General features: G+C 43.9%; 1 protein-coding gene across 1 annotated transcript in view; it reads right to left on the reverse strand.

The window, feature by feature from the left end:
* LOC143871997 (Lung seven transmembrane receptor family protein) overlaps positions 1–13,100 on the reverse strand; it is a 36,205-nt gene that overhangs the window by 2,539 nt on the left and 20,566 nt on the right. Inside the window, exons 3-4 of the mRNA XM_077376709.1 lie at positions 6,354–6,449; positions 61–197 (exon numbers count right to left, since the gene is read on the reverse strand). Of these exons, the coding sequence (XP_077232824.1) occupies positions 61–197; positions 6,354–6,449 (233 nt within the window). The remainder of the gene's footprint in view (positions 1–60; positions 198–6,353; positions 6,450–13,100) is intronic.

The following is a 13,100-nucleotide window of genomic DNA, read 5'->3' on the forward strand; positions in this document are numbered from 1 at the left end:
CAAGGACAGCAACAAAGATTACAACAAGTAAAAACAAAAGCATAAGATCCCAGAAATTACCTAGTAGGATTATGTGATGGAGCCCAGAGAACACAGATTACTGCAAGTAATAAGTATGCTAGCACAGCCCAGAAAGCCGGGATGATCCAAGATCTTTCCCACAGCTCGCTCAAGGGATCCGATGCATTGAAGTACAACTGCATTGTCACATGTCCCAGAAGCAGGAATAAGAATCTTTTCATTGACAATTTGAAAAATGATGCCCTTTTAATTTAAATTTCGAGAAATAGCGACACATCTAGGTTTTTTTATTGAAATGAAGTAACACATCTATGTTTGTGGAATTAAAACTGAATGGAAAATGGTTATTTGCATGTGCATTGTCGAAACAACAAGAAACCAGAGAAAAAGAAAGCAACATAAAGTACAAAATAAGCTACCTTATAACCCAAAGTGTTAACAGGTCTTTAGGTCTTTATTGTAATGCCCAAGGGCATACTTGTCTTTGTACTTCACTCTTTATTATGTATATTACATGAGTGAAGGGGAGAACCCTAACTCAATCTTTTCTCTCACTCTTTACTTTCTCTCTTTTCTCTACCTCTCTCAACATGGTATCAGAGCTCTAGGGCATGGATGCCTAAGGCCATTTTTTTTTCTTTTCTTTCCTTCTTTTTTCCCTAACCCTAACCTTAACATCCACCTCCATCTTCTCCATCCCTAACCCTAACCCTAACCATAACCCCTCCATTCTTTGCTACAGTACCCGCTACAGTACTGCTACAGTGAATCGCTACAGTACCCTCTTTTCCCCACTCTTCCTTGCGCTAATCTGATCCATCATAATCTCTTCTTCTTCTTTTGGGTCATAGCTATGCCCTAGATTTTCTTGTTCGGCTTGATCACAATCTTCATGGTGTTGTTCTGGATTTGTACTTACATCATTGCGATGTTTGTGGCTCGGAGTTGTCTCGACTTTGTCTTTATGTCGTGAGGCTATCTCATGCCTCCCTTATGCATATGTTGTCCTCACGAAGCCGCGGTCTATTAGCTTGCTTATAGTCTTCATCCTTGTCTCTACTTGCTCGTTGTTGGTCCTCTTCAGTCTTCTTCCCGGTCTCTTATGGAAGATACCCCTCATATTGAGGACCCTACTATTCGTACTCCAGCTATGGCAACTAGTTCTTAGCCGCGTCAGGCTGCGTCGTCGTCTTTGTCTTCGGTGGATGCGTCATTCCCACCGATTACCACTTCCCGTCTTGATGGATCCAACTATTTGACTTGGAAGATTGCTGTGGAGACATATCTGAAGGCCCGACAAAAGATTTCTATTATTCGTCGTGATCCCCCTCCTGAGACTAACCCTACCTTTGATGATTAGGATGTAGATGATGCCCTTGTTCGTACACTTCTATGGCAGAGTATAACCCCTGCCATTGCTAGCACCATGATGGATCTCCCTACTGCCAAAAAGGTACGGGAGCACACGGCGGCATTATATTCTGGTGAGGGGAATGTCGCCCGTCTCTGCAACACTTATTCGCGCTGGATGGGTCACAGGCGCGGTGATTCTACAGTCCATGATTACTACAGACAGTTTGTCTCCTATTGCCAGCAGCTGGATGCTCTTATGCCTCTCACCACTGATCTTACCACGGCAGCCAGACAGCGGGATCAGCTCTGTGTTGTTCATTTCCTTGAGGATCTTGGACCAGAGTTCACTCATCTTCGACAGCCCATCCTTGGGTCTAGTACTGCACCCACTCTTCAGGACGTTTTTTTACGAGCTCAGCAGTGTGCACTTGGCATTACTGTTCCTACTCCTGTGGATGTCTCGACTACTGCTGCTTATGGAGCCGTTGACCGCCCTTCCCGAGGAGGAGGCATTTTTGGTCGCGGTCGTGGTCGCGATACTAGCCGAGGCGGACATGGCGGCGGCCGAAAGGGTGGCCGTGGAGGTCGAGCTCGGCCGGCCCTATTGTACTCATTGTAGGAGTGAGGGTAACTATCGCGAGACATGCTTTGATCTCCATCCCGAGCTGCGTCACACTCCATATCCTCGTCAGGGCCGTACTGCACATCTTGCCCTTCCAGATTCGCTTGCTCCTATTGACAGCCCCTCACAGACACCACTGGCTACTCCGACCGATCAGATGGTCGTCTCTCGTGCCGACTATGATGAGCTACAGCGTTTCAGGTCTGCCAGCCGCCCTCCTACTGCTGGTCTTGTTCAGCCAGGTAATTCTCCTGCTTCGTTCCTCTCTAGTTCTAGCTCCTGGATTATTGATTCGGGAGCATCTCATCACATGATAGGTACCCAGTCATCTTTACATGATTTTCATCATGTTGTTTCACGTTCTATTACTCTTGCTGATGGGAGTACCTCTCCTATCACTGGTGTTGGCAGTTGTTCCCCTTCACCAGGCATTACATTATCATCTGTGCTCTGTGTTCCCAAGTCACCTTTCAGTTTACTTTCTGTTAGTCAATGAACAAAGCATCTTCATTGTTCTATCTCATTTTTTCCTTCATATTGTCTTTTTCAGGATCTCTCGACTGGGAGGACGATTGGCTCTAGCCGTGAGGCGGATGGCCTTTATCGTCTCGACTGCACTCCGTCCCATCCGATTCTACATGGCTTGGTCGATGCATACCAGTGGCACTGCCGTCTAGGTCACCCGTCTATGGAGCGTTTACGCAGGATTCCCTTTGTTCCTTCTTCATTTGTTAGGTCTTTTCAGTGTGAGGCCTGTGAACTTGGGAAGCATCATCGTGTGCCATTTCCCTCTAGGACTGTTAGTTGGGCTTCACACCCTTTTGCTCTTGTTCATTCTGATGTATGGGGTCCTGCAAGGACTACCTCTTTATTTGGATTTCGCTATTTTGTGGTCTTTTTTTATGACTATTCACGTATGACATGGACTTATTTAATAAAAGATCGTTCTAAAGTTTTTTCTGTGTTTCGTGATTTCTATGCTGAAGTTAGTAATCAATTCTCATGTGTTATCCAATGTCTTCGCACTGACAATGCAAAGGAATATTTCTCTTACTCAAATGGTTTTCAGGAATTCCTCTTTTTGCGAGGCATTCTTCATCAGTCCTCATGTGCTCATACCTCTCAGCAGAATGGAGTGGCTGAGAGGAAGCTTCGCTCCTTATTAGATGGGGCCCAGACACTACTCCTTCAGATGCGGGTCCCTAAGACCTATTGGGTTGATGCTGTACTCACAGCATGCTACCTGGCGAATAGGTTTCCCTCTTCAGTCCTTGGTGGCACCTCTCCGTTCTCGATTCTCCGTCCTACCTCTGACCCTTTCCCTCTTACACCTAGAGTTTTTTACTGTCTCTGTTTTGTCCACGTTCTTGGGTCAGGATTAGATAAGTTGGATCCTCGGGCCGAACGGTGTATCTTTCTAGGTTACTCTCGGACCCAAAAGGTTATCGTTGCTACAGCCCTCACCTGCGACGATCCTTTGTCTCGGTGGATGTTACATTCTTTGAAACTCAGTCATTTTTTAGTCCGTCCATCTCGTTGGATCCCTCCCCCTCTACACTTCAGGAGGATTCCTCGCATACTCCTGTTCTTCCTTTTTCGGTTCTTCCTGATCCCATCCCTGTTTCTACACCTCCGGTGTCCAGTTCCTCCCCTACAGTTGATTCTACTGTTATGCAGACGTCAGCGCCTTGTGCAGTCCCTCTACCTCCACCATTGAAGCAGTATCAGTGTCGGACCAAATCTGTTGCTCATTCAGCCCCGCCCGAGCCGTCATCATCTCAGCCGGAGATCCCCACTTCTGAGGTACATTCTGACTCTCCCATTGCCTCTCGCAGTACTGCTCATCCCATTTCCTCTCTTGTGTCTTATGACTTTCTCACCCCTGTATTTCGTAGTTTTGTTTCGTCTTTGTCCTCTATTTCTCTACCTAAGACTCTACAGGAGGCACTTGATCATCAAGGCTGGCGGGCGACTATGGATCTTGAGATGCAGGCCCTTCAGGCCAATCAGACATGGGATTTGGTCCCTCTACCATATGGTGCTCGCCCTGTTGGTTGTCGCTGGGTTTATGCAGTCAAGCACCTTCCTGCTAGCACAGTTGAGCGCCTTAAGGCTCGACTTGTTGCCAAAGGGTACACGCAGACATATGAGATTGATTATGGCGAGACTTTTTCACCAGTTGCGAAAATTCCTTCTGTCCGTGTCCTGCTATCCCTTGCTGTGAATCATGGCTGGCATCTTCATCAGTTGGATGTAAAGAATGCCTTTCTTCATGGTGATTTGGAGAAAGTGGTCTATATGGAGCAACCTCCTGGATATGTTGCTCAGGGGGAGAGATCTTCTCTTGTTTGCCGTTTGAGGAAATCCATTTATGGTCTCAAACAATCTCCGAGAGCCTGGTTTGGGAAGTTCAGTGCTACACTTATTCGCTTTGGCATGAAGCAGTGCGCAGTTGATCACTCCGTCTTCAGTTTTCAGTCTCAGGCTGGTTGTGTTCTGTTGATAGTATATGTCGATGATATCATTATCACTGGTAGCGATACAGGTGGCATTCAGAGGCTCAAATCCTTCCTTCAGACAGAGTTCTCTACTAAGGATTTGGGTCGTCTTCGGTATTTCCTGGGCATTGAGGTTGCCTATTCGACTAGGGGTATCTACCTCTCACAGAGGAAGTATGTTCTGGATCTTCTTGATGAGACAGGTTGTTTGGGAGTCAAGCCTGCCTCAACTCCTATGGACCAGAATATGAAATTACTCCCTGGGGAGGGAGTCCTGTTAGAAGATCCAGGACGATACAGACGGTTAGTTGGTAAGCTCATTTATCTTACTGTTACACGTCCAGATATTACCTTTGCTGTTAGCGCTGTTAGCCAGCATATGAGCTCACCTCGAACTTCACACTGGGCTGTTGTACTTCAGATATTGAGATATTTGAAGAGTTCGCCAGGTAAAGGGTTGTTATTTCAGAGGCATGGGCACCAGAGAATTGAAGGATACACTGATGCAGACTGGGCAGGATCTCCGGCTGATAGGCGGTCTACTACAGGATATTGCACCTTTATTGAAGGTAATCTTGTTTCATGGAGAAGTAAGAAACAAGATGTCGTGTCTAAATCCAGTGCCGAGGCAGAATATAGAGCTATGTCTCATACGAGTGGGGAACTCATGTGGCTACGTTCCTTACTTTCAGAGATTGGATTTCCTCCTTCTTCTTCTCTAGCTCAGTTATATTGTGACAACAAATCCGCCATTTACATTGCTATGAAGCCAGTCTTCCATGAGAGGACCAAACATATTGAAGTGGATTGTCATTTGATTAGAGATTTGATTCTGCGAGGCTACATATCTCCCGTGTTTACCAGATCAATTAGCAGACATGTTCACGAAGCCTCTAAGTAGAGCTAAGTTAGTTGATAATTGTAACAAGCTAGGAATGTTAGATATCTACATTTCAGCTTGAGGGGGAGTGTTAACAGGTCTTTAGGTCTTTATTGTAATGCCCAAGGGCATACTTGTCTTTGTACTTCACTCTTTATTATTTATATTACATGAGTGAGGGGGAGAACCCTAACTCAATCTTTTCTCACTCTTTACTTTCTCTCTTTTCTCTACCTCTCTCAACACAAAGCATTTGTGATTAACGAGATTTCAAAGAGGGAGTGGCACCCAAAGTGTAAGAATGTTGCAAATATTCAATATCTCGCTGATTGACTGGGAAAGTCAACCAATTTGACTCATTTTGGCCTAACTCCAACTACCAAAGTCCAAACTTTGGTTTTCGAAGGAGGCCAAGTAAACACCAAGCCAGGATTTTATAACATCGGAAGCTTTTCACCATCTTAGCCAACTACAATATGAAAAAAAATGAAAGACCAATTTCAGTGTTGAATCCAAGTTTTTTAACCCGTGCAAATAGAGATTGCTTTTGAATGTCGGTCAGCATAGAAAACTCTCAAATTTTGCTTGATCATTTGTCATTGGGATAATGGATACTTCTGAAGACAGCATATTAGGCCTCAAGTATCAGACAAGAATACTTTATTCAAATAAAAAGGACTACCATTGATTTACTTGAACACTTTCTGGCACAAAAAAAAAGGGCAGACCAGTGCACGAGGCTCCCGCCATTGCGGGGTCTGGGGAGGGCAAGATGTACGCAACCTTACCCCTGCTTTGCAGAAAGGCTGTTTCCGTGACTCGAACCCCTGACCACCAGGCCACAATGGAGCAACCGTACCGTTGCGCCAAGGCTGGCACAAATTATTAGAAAAATAAAAAACTGCTTGAAAATTGTTGCGTAGTTACCAAAAATTAAAAAAGACAGTCACGAGCTGAGCAAGTAAAAAAAGAAGACAACCTCATAGCCAATCCAAGTAACGGACAGAAGCACTGACACTGCAAGGGCGTTGGTGAATTTCCGGTATAACTCGAGTTTGGCCATGCTTCTCCTCGTCTGAAACAAAAACAAAGAAAATGAATCAACTTCATAATAAATAAGTATGGATGCAAAATCACAATCTTCACAAGCCATCCCTTTGTTGGCTAAATTAAGCGCAGCAGTGCCGAGGATTCTTAATTGCAAATATCATAGAATTTTAAGGAAATAAAACAATACAATGAGTGTACCATGGATCCTTAATTGCAAATATCATAGAAGTTAAAGGAAATAAAAAATAAATAAAATGAGTGCATGATCACTTTATTGCAATAAATAAGCATGGTGCCTGCTTCATAGACCCCTCTAGCTGCTGAAGTTTGGAAATTCCATTGTCCTCCTTCGGTTACGTTTTTCAGTTGGGCAATGTGTAGTGGGAGGATTCAGACCATTGAATTCCTAAGAAGAAGGGGTATGTGGCTTGTTGATCATTGCTCTCTTTGCTTGGAAGATGGGGAATCTATCGATCATCTTTTTATTCATTGCAAGGTAGCGAGAGAGATTTGGGGGCTCATTCTAAAAAGGTTTGATATTAGTTGGGTTTTCCCAAATTCAGTTTCTGAGTTAATGAAGGGTTGGGGTTTTGTTCCTTGAAAGAAGAAAGGGAAGGTGTTGTGGAAGTTTTGCCTTTTAGCTATGTGGCGGGTTATATGGAAAGAAAGAAATTCGAGAGTCTTTGAGGGAGTGGCAAAGTCCTCTTACTGGCTCTTCATGACGATTATCGCCTTGGTTATTTTTTGGGCGAAAAGTCTACTAATGTTCAGATTCGTTTCAGCCTTTGATCTTTGGGAGGGGTGGCGCATTGTGTGTTTTGAAGGTGTTAGAAGAGAAAAGATTACTCAGAAATGGGAAGCTCCTCCTGAAGGCTTTTTTAAGATCAATTTCGATGGATCTAGCTTGGGTAACCCGGGTCCAGCTGCGTATGAGGTCTTTGTAGAGACTCTAGGATTGGTTTCTTGAGCTTTTTCGGGTCCAGTTGGTAGAAGTGACTCATCTGAAGCGGAAGTCAGAGCGGCATATTATGGGATAAAGCATCTTAGTAGAGAGGTTTATGATAGGGTGATAGTGGAAGGAGATTCCTCCAATGTTATTAGTTGGCTTTCGGGAAGAGTGGTTCCACCATGGAGATTTCTTAGCTACTTCGAGGAAATCTATGATCTTATCGCGGATTCGTCTGTTGTGTTTAAGCATGTTAGGAGATCAACTAATGGTGAAGCTGACTCCCTTGCTAGATCAGGGGTTCATAAAGTGGGGTTGGAGTGTTTTGACTTTCTTCCTCCCAGAGCTATTTGTTTTGTTGTTTTCTTTGTAATCCTTTGTATTCCTTGAGGACCATCTCGGTTCTCTTTTTTAATATATTGCCATTTCAAAAAAAAATTATACATGATTTAATTTACCATTTATCAAGTAATTATAGAGCCTATGATAATGGACATAGTCTTGGCTGGTATTGCAATAAACTCTTATATAATCTATGGTGTGTGTTTGTGTTACAATTATTATAGGAAAACACTTCTAAAACAGGATCTCGTGTGAAAAATAAAGAAGGGGTGAATAAGGCCGATGGATTTGGCACTTGATAGGCGGCAATAGATGGTGAGAGGACCCGGCAACTGGGTTCACACCCTCTTGAAGAAGGATCACAGAATCGAGCGGGTGGAGCTGAAAAGGAGGCGGGATGGATTGGGCGATTGGAAGTGCTCTCGATGTCAGTTTAGAAATTTTAGGAGAAGGTCTGTATGTCACAAATGTGGAAAGATTTGGACAAGTTTTGATTTCAATTTCCCAAGTTTGTATAAGAGAGCCGATGCCGATGACGGCATTGATTTTCGACCAGAGAAGGATGGTGATGGTCTCGTTGTGGAAGTCGCTATTCAGAGCATTTCGGAGGGGATCTCTTTTAAGCTTGAATCTATTCCTCTAAAGGCGATTGGGAATGCAGATTCTTGCTTATGGGGGAGAATCAGACGGGTGGAGTGGAGATCTTGATGCTTTGGAAGGCCGGCTGTGTCGTAAAGCTAGTTTAAGGTCAGCGACTCTTTTGAAGATCGACCCTCTCAAAGTAATGATATTCCCTCCTGGGGGGGTTTAATAAGATTCAAGTAAAAGCTTTGTGGATGTTGGCAACAAATTCCCCTTTTCAAGCGCTTCTACCGTTGGAGGAAAAATTTCCGAGAGAAGGCTCTATGTGTTGGTGGAGAGTTACTGGGGTTCCACCAGAAGCTTGGTACGAGGGCAATTTTAGAAGGATTGGTGAAAGAGTGGGGAAAGTTCTAGATCTTGACTCTTCTTGCTTGGTCGAAGCTAGATATGTGTCAGCCTTGATGTTGATCTCATCGGGATGTTGATCTCATCGGCAGGAGATATTGGTCGAGAAATTTCTCTGCAAGCGAACTTAGATGGGTCTGTTCGTTGGATTAGATTAGAGAAAGCGGTTTCTAGTGGTTCTGTGAGATTGTTTTCTTCTTCTCTATCGAATGGTGATTCGTTCTTAAGTCTCGGTGAGGGAGGGGATGTAGGAGATTTGTCTGGTATTAATGATCAATCTTCATCGGAGGAAGATGAGGATTCGTCGGAGGCTTGTGCTTTTGGGGAGGAGGATGAGGAAGCGTACGATAGCAGGAGTCAGTATAGTACGCCTCTTCCTGCGCAGGATAGGCTACAATGCACCGGTGTCGCCAGCTGGCTACAGATGGAGAAGTATTTGCGGTATAGAAAAGTCTAATCCTGATAGTGTGGGCCCGTTCTCTATTATTGACTCTTTTGAGAGTATTTAATCGCGACTTCTCCAAGGAGAACTCCCCTCGTATCTTCTAGTGGACCGTGGTCCAGAGAGGTTGATGTTGGGCTTGGGTCGTTTTGTTCGGGCCCATCTTGTAATTCTGAGATGGGTGAATCTTTTGGTCTGGTACTTTTTAGCCCAGAACTGGTTTTTAGTAACACGTGGGTCAAGGGGTATTTGGAAGATGGGGAGGATAGGTCTGTCGGCAAGGAGGCATGTGAATTTGAATCTGGAGGGGATGGTCCGTCAAGGGTTTGTTGGAGGAACTGTGAGGATATGGCCCTAGAATTGGATTTTGATTCGATCCAAGCTGAGGCCTATGCTGTGGGTGCGTCTTTAAGTCCGCAAGGAGCTTTAGGCGTGAAGGCGTCTGTTACTAATTCGATATCTATGGTCGAGGGTTCTGTCTTCTATATAATTCCATCTGTATATAGAGATAGAATTAACGTGTTTTGGCCTGGTTGATCTCTAGACCAGAATTGCTATTCCCGAAGGCTCTCTTAGTATGAAGGCTCTCTTAGTATGGGTCTGGGTGCTCCTCAATTGATAAGTGGAAATCTCAGGGTAACTTATCTAATTTGGTGGTGCTTTCTGGCGGTAGCTTGATTTCGACAGTTTCCTCTTGTGAGCCAGTATGCCCTGAATCCTTAAGCCCTCCTGAGTCTGTGTGAAGCTCGGCCTGATTATGATAATGTTGATGGTCTACCATCAGGAGGTAAGCTACTCGATCTATCTTTAGTTGGGCATGTTATTTCTTCACCTTTGGTTGATGTGCAGGGTACTCAGCTGGGCACTTCTTCTCCATCCATGTTAGATCTTCAACCATCTGAGAATTCAGGTCCATACTCTCTGTTGGAATCAGACCTCGGGTGTTCCTCTGATAAGGTGTGGGAAGGGTCTAGAGAAGGGGCTGTCAAATTTTTTGCGAATCACTCTGTTTCCATTGGTAAGAGGTTGGGGTTGGTTTATGCAGGGTTAGATGATGTGCTAAGATCTGCAATTGCTGCAGCAGAGATGAGAGATTTTGATAGTCATTCGAAGTTGCAGAACAGAGCTGAGGAGAAAAGGAGAAAGAAATGTCGAGAATTGGAAAGGTTAAAATCTGATATATTGTACGATGGGGGGGTTTTGGACTAGGCTGATGCTCCTATTGGGCGCCAATCCAGTGTTAGAAAGGGGAGGAGGGATTCTAGAAAGGTGGTTAAATGAAGATTGTGTCTTGGAATATTAATGGCTTGGGTTCTCAGGAAAAGAGAATTCAAGTTAAAAAGCTAGTGAAGGATCTTAAGCCTAACCTTATGTGCATTCAGGAGACTAAGATGGAAGCCTTTAATCGTAGGGATATTAGGAGTCTGGGGGTTGGTTCGGAATGGAACTTCTCTTTCTTGAACTCCTCTGGTGCTTCAGGGTTATTTTGATTATGTGGAATGAGAATTTTTGGATTAATCAAGAGGAATGGAAGGGCAGATTCTCATTATCAGTGTCTCTTCGCAGGGTGGATGATAATTCAATGTGGTTATTTACTGGAGTGTATGGCCCTTCTATTAGGGCGGAGAAGGGGTTATTGTGGGATGAATTGAGTTCTGTAAGGGACCTATGTTCTTTCCCTTGGTGTATTGGAGAAGATTTTAATCAAATTAGAGTCGTGGGTGACAGATTTGGGGTGCAGTAAATCGTACCAAAATATGAGAGCCTTTGATGACTTTATTGCTGAGTATGAACTGGTTGATCTTCCTCTTTCAGGGGTTTCTTTCACGTGGTCCCGTGGTCAGAGCAGGAGTCGTATTGATCGGTTTCTCATTTGTCATGGCTGGTTAGACGGATCTCCGGGAATGTTTCAGAAAGCTTTGCCTCATTCTGTGGCGGATCATTGCCCCCTTCTCCTCGATCCTAGATTGGAGTCATGGGGCCCTCCTCCTTTCAGATTTGAGGTAGCTTGGTTGTCTATTCCTAATCTGGTGGAAAGAATGGGAGAGTGGTGGTTGTCAGTTGATGCAGTAGGTCCCTCTGATGTTTTGATTGGCCTTAAATTGAGGTTTGTGAAGGAAAAATTGAAAGAGTGGGTAGGGAAGAGGTCTTGGCAAAATGGGGAGAGGAAATGCTGGATTGAAAATTGCATGGTTGAGTTGAGAGCCTTAGAGGAAAGTGGTCTTGGTGACGAGGTGGAGTGGGAAGAGTTGGGTAGGATAAAAGAAGAACATAAAAGCATGCTCCTTCATGAGGATATTTCATGGCGTCAAAAATCTAAAGTGAAATGGTTGCTAGAAGAAGATAGAAACACGGCTTATTTTCATGTTGTGGCAAGTGCTAGAAGGAGGAAAAATAGAATAGAGTCGCTTGATGTAAACGGTAATATGGTGAATGGCAAAGAGGAAATTTCTCAAGTTATTTTGGACTTCTATTATTCTTTATACTTGTTTGAAAATTTGGTTCGTCCCATCCCAAAGGGTGTTGAGTTTAGTAATCTTTCAGTTGATGTTAGCTCTAGTTTGGAAAAACCTTCTGAGGAGGAGGAGATCAAAAGGAGGTTATTTTCCATGGCCAAGGATAAGGCGCCAGGGCCGGACGGCTTTTGTTTAGCTTTCTTCCAAGAGTGTTGGTCATATGTAAAGCTTGACATTTTAAGGTTCTTTAATGAATTCTATGATGGTCTGGATCTTGATAGGGGAACGGGTGCTACTCTTATTATTCTTATTCCTAAGGTGGAGTGGGCCTCAAAGGTTTCGGAGTTCCGACCCATTAGTTTTGTGGGGTGCCTATACAAATTGTTGGCGAAAGTGTTAGCTGATTGATTGAAAATTATCCTTCCCTTGATTATTTAGGATAGTCAAAGTGCTTTTGTTAGTAAGAGGCAGATATTGGATTGTTCTCTCATTGCTAATGAAGCGATTGACTTCTATCTGAAGGCTGGGAAAGGGGGTGTCTTATGTAAACTGGATATGGAGAAAGCCTATGATAGTTGAGTGGGACTGCTTGGACTACCTCCTTGGGAGGATGGGCTTTGGTAGTCGATGGCGAGGATGGATCAGAAAATGTGTTTCCTCGGCTTGGTTTTCTATCCTTATTAATGGGTCCCCTAGGGGTTTCTTTAAATCATCTAGAGGTCTAAGGCAGGGGATCCTCTCTCTCCCTTTTCGTTTGTTATTATTGCTGAGACTCTGTACAGACTGATGAAAAAAGGAAACATTTTGGGGCTTTTTGAAGGATTCAAGATCGGCAGCAATTGTGTGGAAGTTTCGTTGCTTCAATTTGCAGATGATACCCTTCTCTTTTGTGCTCCTGATCAAAATCAGATTTTGAATCTAAAAGCCACTCTTAGATGCTATGAAATGATCTCTGGCCAGAGATCCAACTTCCAGAAATCTAGATTGTATGCTTTGAACACTTCGGAGCAGGAGGTTGGTGTTTTTGCTAGCATTTTGGGTTGTAAGGTGGAGGCTTTGCCTTCTTCTTATCTTGGTATTCCTCTTGGAGTTGGGAGACCCAAAAAGGCCTTGTGAGATCCTATTGTGGAACGAATTGAGAGGAGATTAGAAATGTGGAAAATGAACCTTGTATCCAAAGGAGGTCGTTTAACACTTGTTAAAGCAGTGTTAGGAAACATTCCTATCTACTTCTTATCCTTGTTTAAATGTCCTATGAGTATTGTTCTGAGGATCGAGCAAATCCAGCGAAGGTTTCTATGGGGGGGTTCAAAGGATAAGAAAGGTTTTCCATTGGTCAAATGGGAATCTGTTTGTCGTCCAATTGAGAATGGGGGCCTGGGCATTAGAAGAGTTAGAGACTTCAATCATGCTCTTTTGGGAAAATGGTTGTGGAGGTTATGGGTGGAGGAATTTGCATTATGGGTTAAGATGATTGGGAGCAAATATGGTTTCTCGGCTGGT

Source organism: Tasmannia lanceolata, unplaced genomic scaffold, assembly GCF_043159265.1.
Source record: "Tasmannia lanceolata isolate RefF3 unplaced genomic scaffold, GAP_Taslan_0.1 ptg000002l, whole genome shotgun sequence".
Lineage (NCBI taxonomy): Eukaryota > Viridiplantae > Streptophyta > Magnoliopsida > Canellales > Winteraceae > Tasmannia > Tasmannia lanceolata.